We start from the raw sequence: 25,426 nt of genomic DNA, 5'->3' as shown, positions 1-25,426 counted from the left end.
TAATGGTGATTTTTTTCCGTCTTGGGAAAAAATCTGTCTATTTTGGGTTGTTTTGTTGGATTCATTCTTTGGTGTATGAAAATGTTTGCCTGCGTATCATACAGTTTTGTTGCTAGTTGCAACTAACTGTCCCGTTGATGATCACTGATGTCTGTTGATTCTTGTGCAGCAATTAGGTTTAAAATCTTTCGCAATTACAGTAAAACGCACGGACAGTAAAAGTCACTTACACGTCGTCATTTCGTATCCGATGATAGAAAACAGCGAAGCGAACACGTTTCTTCCTTCGTGTCTGCCATTGTGTTGAGTGGGCGCTGCTTTTTAAGCTAGTACCGCAATCTACAGTCCGTAAGTGAATAAAGTTAAAATCTTTCACAATTACAATAAAACGCACGCCAATACAAAGTCACTTACACGTCATCGTTTCAGATCCGATGATAGAAAAAGGCGAAGTGAACACATTTCTTCCATCGTGTCTTCCGTTGTGTGGAATGGGCGCTGCATGTATTTAAGCGACTGCGGACTTCAGTCTGCTTCCGGATTCCTTAAGCGGAAGTTCCGGTATAATGTAATATCATCGTCAAAATGTTCATGTATAGGTTTTTATTCCAGGTGAAGGAATTTCTGTTTCAAAGAATTCTGGAGATGGGAACGTTTACTGTAATCAGGAACACTCCTGATTTAAAAAAAAGTAAAAGTGAAAAAAAAATGAGCGCGAGCACTCCCTGCCGTCCTATCCGCTCGTACGAGTTGAAAGCCTTCCAACTCGGCGTGTGTGTCCGAAGTAACCGCTGTTACCCATGACTCCGTGAATAGCAGCAGGCTAGCCTCACGGTACTCTCTCTGCAGTTCAAAGGACCCACCCTTCAGGGAGTCCTGGAGCGGGTGCAGGAGAGCACTCCCTCTGTTTTAAGAGCTTGCAGAGGAAAGAGAACACCATTAATAAAAGTGAAAAAAAATGAGAGAGAGCACGAAAAGGAAGTGTATCTAGACACATGGATCAGCAGGGCAATTTTTTCATGTTTTTCTCATTGCCAATCTTAACTACACCAAAGTTATTTTTTGTAGCTCTATGTAGAGTAAATAAATAAAGGACAACTTAGATTAATTACATTTTTTAAAAATGTATAAAAATTGATTGAAAGAAATTGTAATCAATTTTATTTTCTAAAATGACATCACAGCAGAGCTATTTTAATCAAACTAGCTTTGATTTTCAACAAGAAAATAAAGTGTACTGTTGTAGACAATGTGGATTTAAGAAATAAAAACTGTTGATTCTTTATTACAGTACAATACATCTTTATTTACTAAATGGAGAACACTTAAAAAATCAAATGGTTATTCATTATATTGTCATAATTTTATCATTTAATAAAACTTTTGCTGCGGCCTAGTGGTAGACTGGTTAGCGCGTCGGCCTCACAGTGCAGAGGTGCAGGGTTCAATTCCAGCTACGGCCTCCCTGTGTGGAGTTTGCATGTTCACCCTGTGCCTGCGTGGGTCTTATCAGCATACTCCAGTTTCCTCCCACATTCCACAAACATAAGATAAGATAAGAAAACCTTTATTAGTCTCGCAATGGAGAAATTCCCAATTCACAGCAGCAAAGTTATCAAAGGAAGTAGTAGAACAACAAAATATAGGAGCTGCTGGAAAGGCAGCCACTCTCGCGGCGCCATTTTGAAGTCAAAATAACAAAAATAACACAACACAACACATAGGACACAGACAGTCGTGCAATCGTCACCACTTTTCTGCATACATTTTGTTGTCTGAAGCAGTTATAGATGAAAGAGGAGAGGATCAAAGTGTCCTTTCACCAGTGGATCAGAGACGTCATGCTGAAAATGTGCACACGTCTGCTACAAGCTAAGTTTTGAAAGCAAACACGAAGCTGTAGCGTCCATTGACGAAAAGAGATTCGTTCACTTCTCCTGTCCTACGTAATCCGCTTCAAACTCCAAGCCGCGACTCCCAGTTCCAAATCGGCGCTCCGCGCTAACGCTCCTTTCTTCTCATCGTCGGCTCCTCAAGACTTACATCCATCCAGACACAGACCGTTGAACAGCACCGATCTCTCCGCTGAACAAAGCGGGGCTGTGAAAAAATGCTGCCCATTCCAGGCGCAAGACACAAGCGCCCCGGGACTGTCCAGCAACGACAGTCAAATGGCACCGACATTCCTCCCAGTCAAAAACAGTGCTGGCGAGAAGGTGCAACCACCAAGCACAGAGTCTCCTCCTTGATGAATGTTGTGGCCAAAAAATGCTGAAAAAAGTCCACATCATTTCCGGGCTTTCACACGATAAGCGTCGAAAATGCCTCGGCAGTGGCGCTGCCATTCAAAGGTGCTAAATACACAGAACACACTACGTCAGCCTATCATCAACCCTGTTACTTGATTGACAGAGAGGGCAACCAATCAGATGACTGAATCACCGCTCATGCGCAAACATTCCTCCCAGTCAAAAACAGTGCTGGTATACCCATGCTGCCGAGAAGGCGCAACCACCAAGCACAGAGTCTCCTCCTTGATGAATGTTGTGGCCAAAAAATGCTGAAAAAAGTCCACATCATTTCCACACGACGTAACAACAAACACAAAGTGACAAAACAAACACAAAAAAAAGCAAGGCTCATGAGAGCACTTGCTGACGGCTGCCTACTCGGGCGCCATCTTGACTTCAATGCGTGTCAGATTAATGGAACACTTGAAATTGTCTCTCGGTGTGAGTGTGAGGGTTGTTTGTCGATGTGTGCCTTGTGATTGGCTGGCAACTAGTTCAGGGTGTCTCCCACCTACTGCCCGAGGACAACTGGAGTAGGCGCTAGCACGCCTTGTGACCCTTGTGAGGATAAGCGGATCAGAAAATGAATGGATGGATTCAAAACTCTTGCTTGAGTTCCGCAAACTTAGAAACCTGCTTCTCAAATTAAGCAAAACTGCTGGGAGGGGCTCCGGGTTGAGTCGATGCTCCTCTGCATTGAGGGGAGCCAGCTGAGGTGCCTCAGGCATCTTGTTTGGATGCCAAATGAACTCCTCCCTGGTAAGGTGTTCTGGGCATGCCACACTGGGAGGAGGACCCAAGCATGACAGGGGACACACTGGAGAGACTGTGTCTCCCGGCTGGCCTAAGAATGTCTTGGGTTGCCACAGGAGGGGCTGGATGAAGTGGCCAGAGAGATGAAAGTCTGGGCTTCTCTGCTTTACCTGCTGGCCCCACGACCCAACTCCGGATAAGCGGAAGAGAATGATGAGGAGGAGGAACAAGAGGAGGATGAATATACAAATTTGACTATTATATTTAGGAAATTAACTGTTTTTGAATTCTTTGCTTTTTCAGCACACACATGAACATTAATATAGACATGGCGGTAAAAGGCATCCTGGGCATCTTTTCACTGGTGACTGGGAGGTGGCCTCAATTCCGCGCTAATGGAGGAAGCCACAGGGAAAACTTGGCGCTGCAGAATGTCCAGGTTTGTCAGTCACTCACGCTGCATTAAGTGTTCTACCAGCAGATATGATTTGTTGTAACTCCGTTGTTTTTATTCTGCACACAAAATGTTTGTGTACATTGAATGTGCTCATAGGCGAGAGTAAGGATGGTCCTGGCTTACTTGTTCGCCCAACTGAGTCTGTGGAGTCGAGGAAAACCAGGTGGCTTACTGGTGCTGAGCTCAGCCAATGTAGATGAGAGGTAATGACTGATTATGCTGCAGAATACTGTGTAGTCTCTGATTTTTTTTTCTATCTGCATGAAACCCATTCCTGAGGTGGAGTTCAGCACAACTGAGTTGAGCGAGAACAGGAGTGCACCAGGGTTTTTGGCCTCCATGAAAAAGATATCTTTGGGCTGCACCACTTTCATGTTGCAAATTTTCTGAGGCCTCAGTCAGTTATGTGCCCATAGTCATCACCTTATTCCCACTTTGAACGACTGCAGTCACAGATCTTGTCTCAATACCCTGTGCCATAAAGCTGGCTGGAAATTAACCGTAAATCTTTTTAATTGAAGAAGAAACCACAGCACCCAAGAAAAACTCACATATGCACGGGGAGACATGCAAACTTCACTCAGAAAGACCCAAATGTCTGGTGTTCAGAATAGTCCCAAGCTTGAATCAAACCAAGGAACTTCTTGCTGAGAGGCAACAGTACGAATGACTCCAATGCTATGCCTTTTTGCGTTTGCATGTTCTCTCATGCCTGCTTGGTTTTTCCCAAGTACTCATGTTTCCTCCTTAATCAAATTAATAATCACAATTCTAATGAAGCAATGTTAGGTTAATGACCGATTAGATGGCTTGACCAAGGTACTGACATAAGGTCGAAATCTGTGCTTAATCACTGCTCAGTGCTTCTCAGTAAATGCAGAAAAAAAACTTGCCAAATATTGTATATCTTACAAAGTACCTACAGTACACCTTTAAATATGTGCTAGAGCAGGGGTGCCCATTATGTCGATCCTGATCGACCGGTAGATCGAGGATAGGTCCCAAGTTTATCCGAGGGGTGTAGAGGAGAAGAAAAAAAAACATTTGTGTATCTTTGTACATGTTAGTAATATATTTTTTGTGTTAATGTGCGCTGCACCCTAATCGTCCTATCAGTCTCATTTTCACGAAAAAATATTTGAAAAATAAAATAAAGCAGGTAAATCATTAACCTACGGTGGCACGTGATTACGTCACCGGAAGTTGTTTGCCCTCAGCAGTCTGCATTTGCAGCTTGTTATCAGAGCTGTTGCGGTTTATCTTTTATCGTCATTATTCTCATTCAGAGTTTGCTTCGTGTACAATTCACCGAGGGCATGGGCAAAGAATAGGAATCTAGAGGGCCCAGGGAAGCACTTTAAAACGGTACGTGTGAGCTAGCTAGATCAGGGGTGGCCAACCCGCGGCTCGCGAGCCGCATGCGGCTCTTTGGCCGGCTCAATGCGGCTCCCGGGCTTTCACACGATAACCGTCGAAAATGCCTCGGCAGTGGCGCTGCCATTCAAAGGTGCTAAATACACAGAACACACTATATCAGCCTATCATCAACCTTGTTACTTGATTGACAGAGAGGGCAACCAATCAGATGACTGAATCACCACTCATGTGCAAACAACGGCACTATGATAGTCAGCAAATTACCTCTGATTTTAAAGCAGGGGTGCCCAATACATCGATGACAATCGACCGGGAGCCAGCGGACTGATCCCAAGTCGACCGCAAGGGTGGGAGGAGGAAATGGGTGGGGGAAAAAAAAGATTTGTGTGTTTGCATCTTTAGCTTTCATTCATGTTGGAGCTGTGCGTGTGCGTGCGTGCATATGTGCGCGAGTTCATGATTGGGCACCCTCGTACGTGCGTGCATGCGTGCGTGCGTGTGTGTGTGTATGCTTGCACGTGCGCGATCGGGTCGATCGTGGGAAGTTGGTCGCTTCAAAAAGTGTGCGTGCATGCGTGCGTGTGTGTGTTTGTGTGTGTGTATGCTTGCACGTGCGCGATCGGGTCGATCGTGGGAAGTTGGTCGCTTCAAAAAGTGTGTGTGTGTGTGTGTGTGTGTGTGTGTGTGTGTGTGTGTGTGTGTCTGTGTCTGTGTGTGTGCGTGCGTGTGTGCGTGTGCGAGGACGGGATGCCCATTTATAAGATGTGGTTCTTTGCAGTAACACAGTAAAAAAATTGGCTCTTAGTCTCTGGTTGGCCACCCCTGAGCAAGATAGTTAACAGGCTGCAAAAGTGCATCGCATGCGTGTCAGGCCGTTTCTCATCATGGCGTGCGTGCGCGCGCGTGTGTGCGCATGCGCGGTAAGGGGCAATCCCGGGAGGTTGGTTGATCGAAAAGTCGATCTGAGGTCCAAAAAGTTTGGGCACCCCTGTGCTCGAGGCTTTACACTTGCCCCGTGGTTCCCAACCAGTGTGCCGTTGTACATTAGTGTGCCATAATCAGGTGTGCCACCCAAAATTATCCATTGGGATTTATTAGGACTAAAAAATATTTTCTGCGGGCGGCCACCGGGCCAACCAACCAGTGGTTGGCACGTCGGCTTCACAGTGCAGAGGTTCACTTCCGCCGTAATTTAATAAACTAAATATATCACCCAGCTCCGGCCTCCCTGTGTGGAGTTTGCATGTTCTCCCCGGGCCTACATGGGTTTTCTCCAGGTGCTCCGGTTTCCTCCCACATTCCAAAAACATGCGTGGCAGGCTGATTGAACACTCTAAATTGTCCCTTGGTGTGAGTGTGAGCGTGGATGGTTGTTCGTCTCTGTGTGCCCTGCGATTGGCTGGCAACCAATTCAGGGTGTCCCCCGCCTACTGCCCGGAGACAGCTGGGATAGGCTTCGGCACCCCCCGCGACCCTGGTGAGGATCAAGCGGTTCGGAAGATGAATGAATGAATGAATATTTTCTGCTGAAAGATTTTTTTAAATTCCTAAATTTGTCCCTAGTGTGGGACAAATAAAGGATATCTTATCTTATCTTACCACGTACAGTACATTAACAGGCAGAGCTATAAAATGCTCTTCCACTAAATGACAGAAGGTACATAATTAGCCTGTATAGCCACTATTTGTAAGTCGTTTTGGTGTACTATGGATTTTTTTCCTATCTGAAATTCGTGCCTTGGCAAAATTTTGGTGAAAAAGTAGTATGCCAAACTAGTGCCTGGTTTGCTCATACCAAAATATTTTACATGCTTGTGATTTTCTCAGCTATATTTTCTAGCCCTGACTAATTTTCTTCTCAGTCTGACAGGTTATTTTACAAAGTATGACTGCTCCAGTGCTGATATTAATCCAATTGGAGGTATTAGCAAAAATGACCTGAAGGGCTTCCTACAGTTCTGTGTGAACCAATTCCAGCTCACAGCTCTGAAAAGGTGAGGTTTTCTGATTTGCTGAATGTGGTAGTAAACTGAGTTGACTAATTTACACAAACTAAATCCATCCCGCTCGTGGTAATTATGTTAAAATGAGCTAAAACTGGTACTCTGACTATTTGTAGTGCCTCCAGACAGGACAACACTATGAGGCACACCTGTTCTTAAAGGAGACTAACAACTCACATGCAAAGAAATCATAATATTCAGAACTTCACGACTTTCAGAACAGGATTCTTTTCAACAACTTGGATGGTAGAAGATAAGTCAGAAACAACAATGAAGAACAAATTATTTTGTTCCTTTACTCTTACTTATTATGGGATGAAACAATACTTATGATGAATAGATGATTAAAAAAGGATTTCAAGCATATAGCGTTAATGTTTCACAACATCTCATGCTTGACAATGTAATGTAATTGGAGAAGAGATGGACAACTCCTGATAACAATCCTGATCAAGTGTATTGGGGAAGAGAAACATCTAAAACAGTGATTCTTAACCTGGGTTCGATCGAACCCTAGGGGTTCGGTGAATCGGTCTCGGGTTCGACGGAGCCTCTACCGTGGTGGTTAAGTCACACCCGACTCAACATGTCAATTAGTTATGAAACGCCCACTTGGCCATCGCTGGCTGCAGATGATCACATTACATTGCTTGTCCAATCAATGCTGCAGGAAATTTAGTTCGCTCAGTAGTCAACGTGTGACTGTCGTGAAAGTACGTCATCAAAAAAACGTATACTCATGTCTTGAAATTTTATGTACTTTTTCTGTTTTTAATTTACAGTATTAGGATTTCAGTTTCTCAGTCATTTATTCTTATTACAGCATCCTGGCTGCTGCACCCACAGCTGAATTAGAGCCTCTGACTGACGGACAGGTGTCACAGACAGATGAGGTATGAAATTAAAAACTGTTCTCAATAATAAAACATGTCTTTCTTCCTCTCAATGCTTGAAACCTTTTTAGCTGATGGCCTTTGGCTATTATTTGTGCTTCGACTAACATACACCCCTCCCTGAGCCATCACCTTATTGTGGTAGAGGGCTTTGTGTGTCCCAATGATCCTGCTAAGTTCTCTGTGTCACGTGAGAAGATGAATTCGGATCCAGAAGCAAATATGACACGGAAGTTGAAAAGTAAAAGTCCTTATCTATGAAAAGACAATGTGACTAGAGAGCAGTCCTTAATGCAGATGATATGGGAGAACAATGGCACTCGAACTGGGGGAAGGCTTGACATACAGACACCATATCAATGAGTAACTCCAGTTTATATATTGATCCTAAATGACAGAATAAAGTTCACGTAAAAAGCTGAAAGCATAAAAGGACAACAGCAACTGCATAGCAACGAGTGCATTAAGGAACGACCAATCACACCCCCTCTCCCCCGCCTTCCAAGGGACACCACCCAATTCCCAACCTAAGTTGTGAGGGAACTGCCAGTGGGAATATCAAAATCACAGTCTGAGATACAATTTAAAGGACCACAAGACAAACGAGGTCCAGGGTGTATCAAGAGAAATTCAAAACAAGAATCAAGGTAACTACAAACACTAGGAAACCAGCTTGACTTGTACAGCAAACAAACAGCAGTTATACGTGATAAAGACAACAAACAAAGACTGAAAGAAAATAAGGAAATAAATACAAACAAACTGACGAGACAAGGAACACATGGACAAGACACAAAGTGATAGATGGAGCTGATTGGGTAACATGAAACACAAGGGATCCTGAAAACCTGCACAGGTGGACACAATAACCTTATGGGACAAAAAAAAACCCAGGAGGAAAACATGAAACTAAAGTCATCCATCCATCCATCCATCCGTTTTCAGATGCGCTTCATCCCCACAAGGTTCACGGGGGATGCTGGAGCCTAAAGGGCAGTAGGTGAGGGACACCCTGAACCGGTTGCCAGCCAATTGCAGGGCACACAAAGACGAACAAGGATTCGCGTTCACACTCACACCTAGGGACAATTTCGAGTGTTCCATTAATTTGCCACGCATGTTTGTGGAATATCGGCGGAAACCAGAGTACCCAGAGAAAACCCACTCAGGCCCGGGGAGAACATGCAAATTCCACAAAGGGAGGCCGGAATCTGAATCAAACCCTGCACCTGTGCACTGTGAGGTCGACGCACGAACCAGCCGACCACCGGGACACATGAAACTAAGTTCTAAATCAAAATCAAAGATGGGTCTGATGAGGCCAGACGAGAAGTTCTTGGTGGGACAGTCCGGTGGGCGTGTCCCGGAAGGCAGACGATCGGTTTCTTGCGAGTAATTGAGTTACTCTACTGATTACTTGATATTTAAAGGAAATTAGTTACTTTTGGGAAGACTTAATTCTAAAAGTAGCTGAATTTACTGATTACTGGATTTCGAAATTAACCAGTAAAATTGTTTATTAAAGTAAGTGCCTTTCTTTACTTCATTTTAAAAGTAATTAAATTATTTTATTGATTACTTGATTTCAAAAGTAACTAAGTTACTTGATTTGAAACATAACTAAATGACTTAATTTTAAAAATAACAAAATTTATCGAATACATGTGAAAGCAACTTTGTTACACGACTGATTATTTAATTATGACTGGTTTCTTGATTTGAAAACGATTGTTTTAATAAAGCGGTAAACTTGCCCCTGTCCCAGCTTTTTTGGCTGGCATTAAATTCTAAATCATTGAACATTTGAGTGCTAGAGCCTATCCCAGCTGTCTTCGGGCAGTAGGTGGGGGACACCCTGAACCGGTTGCCAGCCAATCGCAGGGCACACAGAGACGAACAACCATCCGCGCTCACACTCACACCTAGGGACAATTTCGAGTGTTCCATTGATCTGCCATGCATGTTTGTGGAATGTGGGAGGAAACTGGGGGATACGGAGAGAACATGCAAACTCCACACAGGGAGGCCGTAGCTGGAATTGAACCCTGCACCTCTGAACTGTGAGGCCAACGCGCTAACCAGTCTACCACTTGGCCGCAGCAAGAGTTTTATTAAATGATGAAATTATGACAATACAATGAATGAACTTTTGATTTTTTTAAGCATTCGCCACTTAGTAAATAAAGATGTGTTCAATGAGCCTGCCATGCATGCTTTTGGCATGTGGGAGGAAAAACCGCACTCAGGCACAGGGAGAACATGCAAACCCTACTCACGAAGGCTGGAGATATATGTATATGTATGTGTGTGTGTGTGATATATTAGAGCTGTCAGTTTAGCACATTATTATCGGCATTAATTTAAATTAATTTTAACGTGATTAAATTTTTTTCTCGTGAGATTAACACGGCACACGTCACAGCGGATGTTACGTTGCTCTATAAATGAACAAGAAACAATACAACAAGAATGCTGCACAGGTCCACGCCAATGTCTGTTTTGCCAGCCACGGCAGCGCGAGACACCGGAAACGGATACTTAAAGAGTTCATGACTGGAAAGTTTACTTTTAAAAAGTTGCCAGATAGTTCCCCTGACAAGACCAAAGTTACCTGGATGTTTTGCAGGAGTAAACTGTAAATACAGTACCACTTAATGGCCAAGCACACAGCTGATGTGAGTACTCCGCCCCCTCGTCTCAGACAGACAGCTATGGATCAGTTCAAAGCGAAGAAAATGGATGACACGACGAAGAACAAATTTGCTGAAGCCATAGCTAAATGTATGGCTACTGCATGCAAGCCTGTCAACATTGTCCACAGCTCGACTCAAGCTGAAATCATTCGCATTGCATCTAACGACTCCACTACGGATTGCCAGCGAGAGCCTCCATTACAAGCTGTGTAAGGAGATTGTACGTAGCGGAAACCAGAACCGGAACCAGAAATCTCGGCCAGAGGCATCATTGGACCAATCTTCATCGAAGAATCTGGCGCAGCAGTGACAGTCACCAAGGAGCGGTATGTGGAGGTCCTCAAAACCTTCAAGAATGAGCTCCAGACCATCTACCCGTCGCTCATGAGCAAGTTCTGGTTCCAGCAAGACGAAGCAAGTTCTCACACCTCAAACCTGTCCCGAGATTGGCTGAAAGAGAACTTCGGAGGCCGAGTGATCAGTCTCAAGACTGATTTTGAGTGGGCACCCCATAGCCCGGACCTAAACCCCCAGATTTTTTTCTTTGGGGCTATCTTAAGGACAGAGTCTACGCAGGGAAACCCAGAACCATCACGGAACTCAAGAAAGCCATCAGGGAGGAGATGAGAGCCATTACCAATTCAGTCTGTAAGAACGTCATGGACAACTTCGTGCTGCGCCTCAAGAAATGCACGGAGCTAAATGGAGGCCATCCAGAACATATGCTGTAGAACGGAGAAAAAAGGCCAAAGACCCTAGTGTTTTGATGTGATGTTTTGAATATAATAAACTAGTTATGGCCAAAGTTTCATTTCATTCGGACAAAACACGAAGAAACGGGGCCTAATTAGAGTTGGGGCCCATTTTTTTGGGTCACCCTGTATGAGTAAATTTGAGTTCATTTTGACAGTTGCGTTTTTAAATCGATTAAATATTTTTATCGTTTGACAGCTATAATATATATATATATATACACACACACACACACACACACACACACACACACTTGTATATATATAAAATTCCTCGTCTCACCCCTCGGGTGGTGTCTGTCCTTCATTCAGCTCGGGTCCTCTTCCAGAGGCCAGGAAGCTTGAGGGTTCTGCGCAGTATCCTTGCTGTTCCCAGCACTGCTCTTTTCTGGACTGAGATGTCCGATGTTGTTCCCGGGATCTGTTGTAACCACTCATCTAGTTTGGGTGTCACTGCCCCGAGTGCTCTGACCACCACAGGCACGACTGTCACCTTTACCTTCCAGGCTCTCTCCAGCTCCTCTCTGAGCCCTTGGTATTTCTCAAGTTTCTCGTGTTCCTTCTTTCTGATGTTTCCATCACTTGGGACCGCTCCATCCACGACAACGGCTTTCCTCTGCCCTTTATCTTTGATCACGATATCTGGTTGGTTCGCCATTACAATCTTGTCAGTCTGGATCTGGAAGTCCCACAGGATCTTTGCTCGGTCATTCTCCACCACCTTCGGAGGTGTTTCCCATTTTGACCTTGGGGTTTCCAGTCCATATTCCGCACAGATGTTTCGGTAGACCATGCCAGCCAACTGGTTACGGCGTTCCATGTAGGGTTTCCCTGCCAGCATCTTACACTCTGCAGTTATGTGTTGGATCATTTCAGGTGCCTCTTTGCACAACCTACACCTTGGGTCTTGTCTGGTGTGGTATATCTGGGCCTCAATGGCTCTGGTGCTCAGGGCCTGCTGTTGTAAGTGGCTTGCCATTGGCTTCAAGTGTGGCTTTCCACATCCTCGTCGAGTTCGCAACGAAGGCTCTTAGGGTCCTGTTCACCTTATACAACTCCAAGCATTCAGTGATCCATGTATGTGGCATCGAGTCATAGGCTTTCTTGGTATGTCGGGACCTGCAGTCTTGTGCGACTGTTCTGTCAACCAGGAGCTGATGGACCTTCTGTGCTTCGCTCATGTATTGATCCATGTGTCCACGTATCTTAGCCGCAATGATGCCTGACATGAGCTTCCATGTTGTGGAGAGACAGGTTATTGGCCAATAGTTGGATGGGACTGCACCCTTTGAGGGATCCTTCATGATCAGGATCGTTCGCCGTTCGGTTAGCCATCCTGGGTGAGTCCCATCGCTCAGCAGCTGGTTCATTTGTGCTGCTAGGCGCTCATGGAGTGCTGTGAGTTTCTTTAGCCAGTAGGTGTGGACCATATCCGGGCCTGGTGCTGTCCAGTTCTTCATATCTGAGACTCTTTCCTGTATGTCTGCCACTGTTATGGTAACTGGGTTCTGTTCAGGGAGGTTGCTGTGCTCCTCTCTCAGGGTCACCAGCCATTGTGCACTGCTGTTATGTGCAACCTCCTTCTCCCATATGCCTTTCCAGTACCTTTCAGTTTCCAGTCTTGGTGGGTCAGCTCAGTTGTTAGGACCCTGCCACTGAGCGTACACCTTTGCAGGTTGTGTTGCGAACAGCCTGTTTATTCAGTGGGCCTCATTCTCTTTCGTGTACTGCTTTAAGTGGCTGGACAAGGCTTGGAGCCTTTGTTTGGCAGTTTCGAGTGCTTCAGGTATGGTCATCTGGATGTACCTCTCGGGTGTCGGCCTTTTCATCACACCTCTCTGGGCCTCCGTCAATTGACTCACATCTTTCCAAGCCGCCTTGATCTTAGCCTCCAACCGTCTTTTCCATGGTGGGTAACGTATGACATGGCTTCCATGGTTGCTCTTATAGCCAAGCATCTCTACGATCACTGATGCTGAAGCGTATATCAGCTCATTGGTTTCCGTGATCGTTACGGTAGGGATCGCCCTCAGTGCTGCATTCACACTTTCCATGAGGCTTTCAGGTGGTACTTCACATAGCCGTTGTAATCGGTTTCTAGGTTGCCCAGCTTTCATTCTCGCCATGATCTTAGCTTTCAGGTCAGTTGCTGCCTCGCTCAGCATTTCATTCATTGGGGCTGGCCTCCCAATGTCATCATCTGCATTCATCTGGCAGCCTGGGGCCCTTCACCATGGAACCTGCGGTGTACCTCATCAATCTCAACTTGTGACAGAAGTTGCCGTTTGTGGATGTTGGAACACTGAGCTACTAGTTGTTTCGTGGTCAACCGTGACTGTGGGTTTCGAAGTAACCATTTAGCCCACATTCTCTGCATGTAACCCCTCTGACTAGGGTTTCTTGAGTAGTAGCATTCCAACAGAGCCATGTTATCGCATCTCGCCCATCTCCGCTTTGTTCCAGTAGCCCATTTTTCATCAAGTGGTTCCCCAGCACCTGTCGCAGACCTTGTTTGACCGGGCGACGTCTGAGCCGGCATGTCATTCAAACGAATTGTCTCTCATCATTGTATGAGGTAGGTAGGCATTAGCGTGAAAGATCTTGCCCAAGGACCCACACTGGATGGTGTTATGTGCTCATTTTTGACCCAAGCGGGATTTGAACCACCGTCTCCCGTATGCCAAACCGATATCTTACCAACTGAGCTATCCAGCCGCAAGAGGAGCAAGGAAGCATGCACATATATATATATATATATATATATATATATATATATATATACTGTACATGAGCGGCTGGATATCTCAGTTGATAAGGCATCGGTTTGGCGTACGGGAGACGGTGGTTTGAATCCCACTTATAATAATACATTTTATTTATAAGCGCCTTTCAAGACACCCAAGGACACTTTACAATAACAAAAAACACCAAACAATACGGGTTGAGCAGCGGCAGCCAAAACGCGCCAGCGTTCACTCAACCCGGAAGTCAGAAAGAAACCACAAGGGAGGGAGAGGGGGAGAAAAAAATACACGCTCGAACTATCCTCATTTTGAGGATAATGTTAATTTGAGTTAGGCAAAAAACTCCTGCACAAGCATATGACAGTCACAACAGGTTACAAGACATAAACAATGAAGACGGTAAAACAAGGGAATGTATGAAGGAGGGGGTGATGGTGGGGGACTAGCTTCCGTGCATACTTTCATCAAGGGAAGGTCGAGATAGCAGATGTTGTTTTGGTAGCAGGCTGCCCAAGAATTTAAGACATCCTTGAGTCCGTGGCTTATGTCTCTTTAGTGGCGTCGATCCGCCAAATCCGTGATTTCAGTCAATATTTGAGCACGGATTCCAGTTTCTCCAAGTTCTTGACCATCTTGCAGAGACGCTCCAAAACCGCAACAGTTTGTGGTTGAGCACAGTCTGAGTCTGAGTGTTGGACATCCGCACTATGCCATCCTTAGACCGGCAGCCTCTTCACTTCCAATAGAGCCGCTCCCGTCGATTAAATTTTGCGATAGATCAGGAAACTGCGAACACCAAACAGCAGCATACCCGTTATCGGAAGGGCGATAATGTTCACCTTATACAACTCCAAGCATTCAGTGATCCATGTACAGTATGTGGCATCGAGTCATAGGCTTTCTTGTAATCAATCCAGGCTCTGCACAGGTTGGTATGTCGGGACCTGCAGTCTTGTGCGACTGTTTAAACAGCTATGCCTTCACAGTGATCAGATACCCTGCAGGAATAATAAGGTGGCCAAAGGAAGAGATTCAGACCACGGACGTTAAGACCTGAAAGTTCCAAACCATGCATGGAGGGTTCCATCCCAAATCCAGCACCCTGAGACTGTATGCAAGACGAAAGGAAGGAGGCCGGGGACTACTGAGTGTGAGAGCCACTGTCCAGGATGAAACATCCAAGCTCCATGAATACATCAAGGAGAAGGCTCGAACGGATGACGTACTCAGAGAATGTCTCAGACAATGGGGAACAGAGGAAGAGGCGCTGGAAGAGGGACCATCATGGGAGGACAAGCTCCTACACGGGATGTACCACGGGACCATAACTGAAGTGGCTGATCTCAAGAAGTCCTATCAGTGGCTAGAGAGGGCTGGCCTGAAGGACAGCACAGAGGCACTCATCCTGGCTGCTCAAGAGCAGGCCCTGAGCACCAGAGCCATTGAGGCCCAGATATACCACACCAGACAAGACCCAAGGTGTAGGTTCTTGCAAAGAGGCACCTGAGATGATCCAACACTCAGGGTGTAAGATGCTGGCAGGGAAAGCCTACAAGGAACGCCATAACCAGGTGGCTGGCATAGTCTACCGAAACATCTGTGCGGAGTATGGACTGGAAACCCCAAGGTCAAAATGGGAAACACCTCCGAAGGTGGTGGAGAATGACAGAGCGAAGATCCTGTGGGACTTCCAGATCCAGACTGACAAGATGGTAATGGCGAACCAACCAGATATCGTGATCATAGATAAAGGGCAGAGGAAAGCCGTTGTAGTGGATGTCCCGGTCCCAAGTGACGGAAACATCAGTAAGAAGGAACACAAGAAACTCGAGAAATACCAAGGGCTCAGAGAGGAGCTGGAGAGAGCCTGGAAGGTAAAGGTGACAGTCGTGCTTGTGGTGGTCGGAGCACTCGGGGCAGTGACCCCCAAACTAGATGAGTGGTTGCAACAGATCCCGGGAACAACATCGGACATCTCAGTCCAGAAATGTGCAGTGCTGGGAACAGCAAGGATACTGCGCAGAACCCTCAAGCTTCCTGGCCTCTGGTAGAGGACCCGAGCTGAATGAGGGACAGACACCACCCGAGGGGTGAGACGAGGATTTATTATGTATGTATATATGTGTGTGTATGTGTGTAAATGTGTATACGTGTGTCCGTGTGTGTGTGTGTGTGTGTGTGTGTGTGTGTGTGTTTCCATCAGCTTGAACATTAAATATCTTGTGTTTGTTGTATATTTAATTGAAGATAGGTTGGAAAGGATTTATGTTCTGTTTTTAGTTAAGTTTTCCACAACATCCCAACTTCATTGGCATTGGGGTTTGTATAATTACTATCTGCTTGTCAGTGAGAGCAAGAGTTTGATGAACAGCTGACTAAGTCTGGTAATATTCTCTAACCTTTCATGTCATGACAGGCTGACATGGGGATGACCTATTCAGAGTTGTCAGTAATTGGACGACTGAGGAAGATTTCTAAATGTGGACCTTTCAGCATGTTCTGTAAACTCATTCACATGTGGAAGGATGTGCTGTCACCCACAGAGGTTAGTGATCTCTCGCACACTCGTAGTACACTTATACTTTATTTGATGTTTCAATACTGTATTTGATTCCATGAAGAATCAATTCCATACAATTGAGTTTTTTAAAAGACAGGCACAGCTCTTAAACAAGCACAACCAGTACAGACAGAAAAGTCAAAAGAAAGTTATCTTCAAAAACCTCAAGAGAAAAAAACAGCACAAAAGTAGGCTCATGATAAGCCATCATGAACTGCAGATAACTGGCTGAAAGTGACGATGCATTGGGCACGTTGATGGTGCTGGATGCTTTTGTAAGATGCTGTTCCAATTAGATTTCTGAAGATCACTGCCTGGAGAGCACATGCAAATATCGGCAGTCATTGGAGTCTGGCATTGGGTGCATGACAGATATAGGCACAGGAGAGATGGCGGGCAGTACATCCATCCATTTTCTAACTTTTTGTCCTCAAGAGGGTCGCGGGTGCAGTGGAGCCTGTCCCAGCTGTCTTCGGTCCGTAGGCGGGGTGCACACTGAACTGGTTGCCAGCCAATCCCAGGGCACACATAGACAAACAACCATCCGTGCTCACACTCACACCTCAGGACAATTAAGTGTTCCACTAACTTGTCATGCATGTTTTTGGGAATGTGGGAGGAAACAGAGTACCGGGAGAAAACCCACGCAGGCACGAGGAATCGCCGGAATCACCTTTTGTATTTTAAGGCGAAGCCGACTTTTCAATTCAATTCAAAATAGCGGCCTTCATGTTAAATGCAGCACATATCGTGTATAATTTAGCATATATAAGTGGACACCGCTATCAAAGGAGTTCATTAACTGATAATGAATTTTGTGCATTTAGGAATGACTGAATGTTACCTAATTTTTAAGGTTGCACAGAAGGTTAAGCACTTCTTCAGGATGTACTCGATGAACCGCCATAAGATGACAACTGTGACTCCATCCTACCATGCTGAGAGCTATAGTCCTGATGATAACCGCTTTGACCTGCGCCCTTTCCTCTACAACACACGCTGGAACTGGCAGTTTCAGTCTATTGACAATCAGGTAGCAAACAGAGTGTAAGAGGCCCAGTTTCTCGTAACAATGTATTTGAATGCCAGTAAGAGTTTATTCTGTTTCTCTTTCCTCAGATATCACAGATGGGAACAAAGAAGCAAATATAACAAATGTGTTCATTTCCAATGAATACATGTGCAGGTAAAAACATTCCACATTTTGTTGGTCTGCTTTGTACTAAAATCTAAGCACAATGCAGCACAGGAAATAACTGTTCAAGCAACTGCAATTGCATTTTGTTTAGTTTAATGAAATTACCACCTATACCAATAAATGAGATTACAATTGTCTATAAAAACAGAAGATATGGGATTCATCGAAAGTAGCTGTTTTCTGATTTTCAAGACTGGTCAATTGATTGTTCAATTTGTAATTAATCTTAATTGATTCAATGGGGTGGCTGTACAATTATACACAGTTAAACCAAAAAATGTGGTTAATATTGTCTCAAACTGAAGATGCAGCATCAGGAGCGATTCGGGGTTCAGTATCTTGCTTCAACATGGGTGCAATGGCCGAGGATTGAAACCCCAACCTCTGGGTTTGGAGACGATGACTCTACCACCTAGCCCCCCAAAATGTGTGACCATACACTCAAAATGTTGATATTGCTTGAAACCAGTGTAAAAAAATGCAACAAACGCCACTGCATGAAGAAAGAAAAAAATAAAATCTTCCCATCCACACAACATATGTCTGCTGTTTTTTTGTTTTGTTTTTTAAACTCCAGTAATGTGCGCTCAGCTTTCGATGACTTAGAAGGGTAAGTGGACAATTTGATCAAGATTTAGGAGCCACCCCTGTACTGCTCCTGCTGACTAAACACATAGCAGGTGTGTGACGCAGCTTTTTTTTAAGGCAAGGCAAGGCCTTATTGGGGTAGCACATTTCATACACAAGGCATCTCAATGTGCTTCACGCCAACAGGGACACAACACCTAAGAGCATTTCCAAACAGAATAGTTAATGACATTCAAAAGTAAAACAGAGAAAACAAAAGTAGCTTACCAAAATTACTTAAAGAAGTAACAATGACAAGATTTAAACAAATTAACTGAGAAACCCAAACACATCTGTCCAAAAAAATTAAAAGACAAAAAATAGTGTAGGTTCCTAAAATGACTTGTTTTTGTTTTTTTTAATGATTAAAAGCGCTTCATCCCATAATTGGATTCAGACTGTTCCCTGCAATTGGCTGGCAACCAGTCCAGGATCCAAAATAATTAAAAATATGAATACAACGTAGATTGGCATTTACTTCTTCATATCACGGCTATTTCTGTTTTGAGACCGGACGCTAACCTGGATGCTGGTTGACTGCAGCTGTAACATGTTTGTGCATAATTATTATATATATTATTATTGATTATGTATAATGTACTTACCTGAACTAATGTGACTGACAGCAAAGAGTACGTCGGTCTTCCCCAGCCTGGAAATGTTGATTCTATTTGTCTTTTCCGTTCGGCCAACCCACATTTGAGTTCTTTGTTGGTGTCTGGTGTTAAGAGTTCAATTCTTTCTTGATTTATTTCACAGCATTACCGAACAACCTTCTCTTTCCACAAAACCCCTGATTGAAGGCTTGTTTTAATGTCATGGCATTCTCTGGTGATATCCCCGATGACAGAAAATGCCATTCAAAGTGCAAAAGTCTTCACTTTTTCGCCACATTAATCAGAAATCGATTTGGCCGCTGTGAGAAGTCTGATTGGAAGAAGCGTGTATGTAAGCAGAACCTTCACTACACACATAACAGCTTTGTTGTGTTTCTAATGACATCCTCCTGGCAATTGAGACTGGAGACTACGTGTCTGGTTTTATTGGATTTAACTGCAGCATTTGTACAGTGGATCACAGTATTCTGTTGACTCGTTTGCGGCACTTGGTGGGCATTGGCGGTAGCGCTCTTAAGTGGTTTAGGTCCTATTTAACGAACCTCTTGTGTTAGCCTTAGCTGCTCTGAGTCACGTACTGCCTCACTGTCATGAGGTGTTCCACAGGGCTCTTCTGGGGCCTCTACTGTTCTCACTGTACCTGCTCCCATTGGGTTCCATCTTAAGGAAACATGGTATTTCCTTCCACTGCTATGCAGATGACTGTCAGATCTATGCCCCATTGAGCAAAAAAGACGCTTTCTCATTAAGGCCACTTTTATCCTGCCTGGAGGAAATCAAAACCTGGATGGCACACACTTTCTTGAATTTCAATGAAACAAAGACAGAAGTGGTAGTGTTTGGTCCCAGTGGCCCTTGTACATCCCATCCTGTAGACTTGGGCCCCTTGTCTCCTTATCTTAAGTCAACAGTCTCAAACTTGGGTCTTAAACTGGACAGTGATTTTAAACTTGACCGGCAAATTGATGCCGTTGTTAAATCCAGCTTCTTTCAACTTAGGCAGCTGGTAAAGTAAAACCTCTCCTTTCTCGTGAGCACCTTGAGACAGTAATTCATGCCTTCGTCACATCCAGGCTGGATTACTGAAATGCACTTTACTTTGGAGTCAGCCAATCCTCCATTAACCGTCTCCAGCTGGTCCAGAATGTTGCTGCTTGCCTCTTGACTGGTACTCGTAAGACGGAGCACATAACTCCTACTCTGGCATCCCTTCACTGGCTCCCTATACATTTTAGAGTTCTTTTTAAGATCCCATGATTTGTTTTCAAATTTTTAAATTACCTCGCGCCACCTTACCTCTCTGAGCTCATCCGCCCCTACACACCCTCCCGGCACCGCAGATCTGCGGACCAGACATTATGAGAGATACCAAGAACTAAACAGAGGCTCAGAGCAGATCGAGCCTTTTCCGTTGCTGCTCACTCTCTCTGGAATGACCTCCCACTGAACAGCAAGCCCCCTCGCTGCCCATCTTTAAAACCCGCCTCAAAACTCATTTGTATTCTTTGGCATTTGACTCAGCATGATTCAGATTTGATCTTCGTCTTACTGTTTGGTGCTTTCTACCATCTTTGTTACTGATTTATTGCTTTTTTTGTTGTATACATGATAGTTACTCCATGTACAGCACTTTGTATACAGTGATGGCTGTTTTAAGGTGCTCTATAAATACAATTGAGTTGAGCTCAGTTTGTAGTGCTGTCACGCCAAACTTTTTTTTTGTTTTTTGTTTGCGTGTGTGTTGTGTGATTTGTGTGTGTGTGTGTGCTGTATAAGACAACTAATTAGTGCAATGACTGACACATGGTTCTGTCACAGTCTCTGATTGGCTGTTCTTGATTAATTGAACTTAATTGAAAATAAAATTTGTGGCATACAGTAGGATGGGATCAGGAGGGGCAATTTTTCAAAGGAGGTTTTGATACCCTACAATTAGGTCAAACAGACAGTTAACATCAATGACATTTTTTTAAATTAAACTGCAGACTCCCTTTCCTGAATTTCATGATAGAGTTCTTATCTAAAGTCCTCACAGATTACTTTGATGTTATGTTGTTTACTGTACAACACCAGATAATAGAAGCTCCTGTCAACTTCCAGGACAGTCAGCACAAATTTCAGGTCACACATTCCGGTATGTCCCAAGATTAAGAAAGCAATTGCCAGCAAGCGGGTCCTCTCATGACTCAGTCAGCAAGCTACAGTAACACATGCAATAGCCAGCAACATGTTTTAGGCAGCAATAGTAGAAAACTGTACTCTCTGTATTTGTGTATGTAGAGTCTACATACACAAATACATTGTAGACAATACAGACTGTCATGATTCAGTTTGGGACCAACAGGTGGCACTGTAGGGCTCCCCCTGCAGCTGCACACCTGTTGGTCATTAGGTAATTAGTGCTTTAAAAGGACTCCCAGCCCGACCACTCATGGTCGGGTCATTGTTTGCTCTTGCTACTGTCATGTTCGTTTGTTGCTGTTGCTTTTTGCTGCTGTCATGTTTGTTTGTCATGTTTCTGTTATTGATAGTTTTGAGCTTCAGTCATGGTTTTTGTTTGCTACTTTGGACTTTGTTTAGTTAGGATTTAGTAGTGATGGGTCCATGAGGCCTCATGAGGCGTGTCGACACAATGACACACTGTGTTGATACTGTACTGATACTGTGTCGCTGACCACTGCCACCTGGTGGACCTTCAAAATCCCTGCAGCCAACCCACTTGACAGACTGAACAAACTGATTTGATGATGACGTGTATACAATGCACTACCTCACTCTACCCACAATAGCCACAAGCGCCATTGTTTATGTTGTTGTTTATGCTGTTTATATTGTTTATATTGTCTATACTGTTCAGATTACATGTCTTTTTTATACAGGGTAGCTGCTATCCTTTCTTAGCTGTGTGTGTTTAATGCACAGCATGTTTGCATGCATGTATGCACTGAGGATTGAGAGGAAGAAATTTCATCTATGCTGCATGTCATACATAAAGCATATTTGACAATAAAGATGACATTGACCCTTGACAATATCATTCACATCCATGCATTCATATTGTATCATTCAATGTGTTTCAATAATGTGAAAATTATGTGAATGAGGATGCTTGTGGGCTTTGCCTTCACAAATTTTGATTTAGAAAAATAAGATGCTCCATTGTTTTAAATTTCAGTCTGTTATGCTATTTCCCCTGTTGTGGAGAACACACACACACAATGGAATAAGACATGTCAAAAATCAGAGAGGCACTTGGAGAGACAAGGAGATTTTAATAAATACCTTATTCTCCAAAAGGAGATCAAAATGGCTCTACACGGCGGACAATTTGTATTTGTCCGGAAGCTGCTCCATAATATGCACGTACTGTAGCAACGTCACTCGAGTGAAGCGCGTCTCAGCAGTCGATAGTCTGCTGCTCTCTGCTGTGAGCGCGTGAGCGCGAGCACGTACTCGCGGCGCCGACCCAACCCACGCCACATATTAAGCTTTGAACTACGACAACAGCTAAACTAGCCTAGCCGGTGTAATGATGGTCAGCAGACAAGGTTTACGTTTTATGTGACTTTTAATAGCAACGTGGCAGAGTCATCAAACATGCGGTGTGCTCACTCGCATTCACTTTCTGGAACTCCCCCTTATAGGCGGGACCTCTCAATCAACTAGAGTATGACGTACAGTACAAACGTTCATAAAGCACTTCTCATATAATAATAGCCTATATATGACAGCCGACATGACGCTCGAAGTCAGACGGACACATTTTTTCTGATAATCAGTGTGTTTTCCGTATTGCCCAAACATATATTTTTATTCGAGCGAAGGTGAGGTCTGGCTTGATTCGGCAATCGGCATCGTGTCGCCAGACGCACTTCCTTAGGATACACTGTGCGGGCTTTTGCTGCGTCAACGCCCCCTGCACTGAGTCGACGCCCCCTGGACTAAGTGGCGCAGCTTGGACTGTGCCAAGCAGCCGATGCAGTCTAAACTGCACCGTTGCAGTTCACGTGTCAATTAGCAGCCTGGACTGTGTCAACGCAGCCGATGTGTCAATTAGCAGCCTGGACTGTGTCAATGCAGCCGATGTGTCAATTAGCAGCCTGGACTGTGTCAACGCAGCCGATGCAGTCTAAACTGCGCCGGTGCAGTTCACGTGTCAATCACGTGACGTAATGAAGCAGCACATGTACCGACACGTGGTTTGCTCTGTGAGCCCGGCGCATGCGTCAACGCATCGGTGTCGCTGGACCCATCACTAGTAAATATTATTCAATACAATTGCTGTTGGTTACATTTTCTTCTTCCCATGGGGATTATTCTAAGCGCATACATGAACTAGTAAGTGTTTAATCTTCTTTCCTTGCTGTTTTTTGCAAGCGTTTTCTGTTGTCGCGTTACATTATTTCCTGGTTCTCGTTTTTACCAGTGGTGTTTCGTTATTGGACTTCTGTGCTCGTCACGGATTGTCCATAACGAACACCTTGTTCAACCATTAGGGTGTCCATATGTGCACTTGGCACCAGGACACTCTTGGCCGCAGTTCGATGATTGACTTTGTGGTTGGATCATCGGATTTGCGGCCGCATATTTTGGACACTCGGGTGGAGCTGTCAACTGATCACCACCTGGTGATGAGTAGGCTCCGATGGTGGGGGAAGATGCCGGTCCGACCTGGCAGACCCAAACGTATTGTGAGGGTTTGTTGGGAGCGTCTGGCGGAATCCTCTGTCAGGAGTTTTCAACACCCACCTCTGACAGAGCTTTTCCCATGTCCCGGGGGTGGACCATGTTCCGTGCCTCTATTGTTGAGGCGGCCAATCTGAGTTGTGGCCGTAAGGTGGTTGGTGCCTGTCGTGGCGGCAACCCCCATACTCGCTGGTGGACACCAGCAGTAAGGGATGCCGTCAAGCTGAAGAAGGAGTCCTATCGGGCCTTTATGGCCTGTGGGACCCCAGAGGCAGCTGACGGGTATCGACTGGTCAAGCGGAATGCAGCTTCGGTGGTCGCCAAGACAAAAACTCTGGCGTGGGAAGAGTTCAGTGAGGGCATGGAAGCCGACTTCCGGACAGTTTTGAGGAAATTCTGGTCCACCATCCGATGTCTCAGGAGGGGGAAACAGTGCACCACTAACACTGTGTAGAGTGGCGATGGGGCACTGTTGACCTCGACTCGGGACGTTGTGAGCCGGTGGGCAGAGTACTTCGAAGACCTCCTCAACTCCACCAGCACGCCTTCCTTGGACAAAGCAGAGTCTGGGGACTCTGAGGTGGGCTCCCCTATCTCTGTGGTCGAAGTCACCGATGTGGTTAAAAAGCTCCTCGGTGGCAAGGCCCCAGGGGTGGATGAGATCCGCCCGGAGTTCCTCAAGGCTCTGGATGTTGTGGGGCTGTCCTGGTTGACACACCTCTGCAACATCGCATGGTCAGCGGGGAGAGTGCCTCTGGATTGGCAGACCGGGGTGGTGGTCCCTCTTTTTAAAAAGGGATCACACTCCTCAGCCTCCCTGGTAAGGTCTATTCAGGGGTGCTGGAGAGAAGGGTCTGTCAGGAAGTCGAGCCTCGGATTGAGGAGGAGCAGTGTGGTTTTCGTCCCGGCCGTGGAACAGTGGACCGGCTCTACACCCTTAGCAGGGTCCTCGAGGGTATGTGGGAATTCGCCCAACCAGTCTACATGTGTTTTGTGGACTTGGAGAATGCGTTTGACCGTGTCCCTCGGGGAGTTCTGTGGGGGGTGCTTCGTGGGTATGGGGTACCGAACCCCCTGATACGGGCTGTTCGGTCACTATACCACCGATGTCAGAGATTGGTTCGCATTGCCGGCAGTAAATCGGAATCGTTTCCAGTGGGGGTAGGACTCCGCCAAGGCTGCCCTTTGTCGCCGATTCTGTTCATAACCTTTATGGACAGAATTTCTAGGCGCAGCCGAAGCGTTGAGGGGGTCAGTTTTGGTGGCCTCAGTATTAGATCTCTGCTTTTTGCAGATGATGTGGTACTGTTGGCTCCTTCAAGCAGGGCTCTCCAACTGTCACTGGAGCGTTTCACAGCTGAGTGTGAAGCGGTTGGGATGAAAATCAGCAACTCCAAATCTGAAACGATGGTCCTCAGTCGGAAAAGGGTGGAGTGCCCCCTCTGGTTCGGGGAGGAGATCTTGCCCCAAGTGGAGGAGTTTAAGTATCTTGGAGTCTTGTTCACGAGTGAGGGCAGGAGGGAGCGAGAGATTGACAGGCGGATCGGTACAGCGTCTGCCGTGATGCGGACGTTGTATCGGTCTGTCATGGTAAAGAAGGAGCTGAGCCAAAGGGCGAAGCTCTTAATTTACCGATCGATCTACGTTCCAACCCTCATCTATGGTCACGAGCTATGGGTCGTGACCGAAAGAACAAGATCCCGGATACAAGCGGCCGAAATGAGTTTTCTCCACAGGGTGTCCGGGCTCTCCCTTAGAGATAAGGTGAGAAGCTC

At 45.3% G+C, this 25,426-nt stretch overlaps 1 protein-coding gene across 8 annotated transcripts in view; it reads left to right on the top strand.

Annotated features, from left to right (window-relative positions):
• Positions 1–18,257, top strand: part of nadsyn1 (NAD synthetase 1) — a 68,062-nt gene extending 49,805 nt beyond the window's left edge. For 7 of the 8 annotated variants that reach the window (XM_086106192.1, XM_086106195.1, XM_086106196.1 and 4 more), the window contains 8 exons: positions 3,348–3,483; positions 3,598–3,704; positions 6,741–6,872; positions 7,705–7,774; positions 16,380–16,508; positions 17,380–17,556; positions 17,643–17,709; positions 18,027–18,257. In XM_086106192.1, the coding sequence (XP_085962318.1) occupies positions 3,348–3,483; positions 3,598–3,704; positions 6,741–6,872; positions 7,705–7,774; positions 16,380–16,508; positions 17,380–17,556; positions 17,643–17,675 (784 nt within the window). In that variant the 3' untranslated portion in view covers positions 17,676–17,709; positions 18,027–18,257. Of the gene's footprint in view, positions 1–3,347; positions 3,484–3,597; positions 3,705–6,740; positions 6,873–7,704; positions 7,775–16,379; positions 16,509–17,379; positions 17,575–17,642; positions 17,710–18,026 lie in introns of those variants that run through there. The other variant, XM_086106193.1, reaches the window with a different exon arrangement.
• Positions 18,258–25,426: the final 7,169 nt, after the last annotated feature.

The sequence above is a fragment of the Hippocampus guttulatus genome, chromosome 3 (genome assembly GCF_054856545.1).
Source record: "Hippocampus guttulatus isolate MCC_2025c chromosome 3, RoL_Hgut_1.0, whole genome shotgun sequence".
Taxonomy (NCBI): Eukaryota; Metazoa; Chordata; class Actinopteri; order Syngnathiformes; family Syngnathidae; genus Hippocampus; species Hippocampus guttulatus.
The sequence above is the reverse complement of the archived record's forward strand: the minus strand, read 5'-3'. Positions and strand labels throughout refer to the sequence as shown.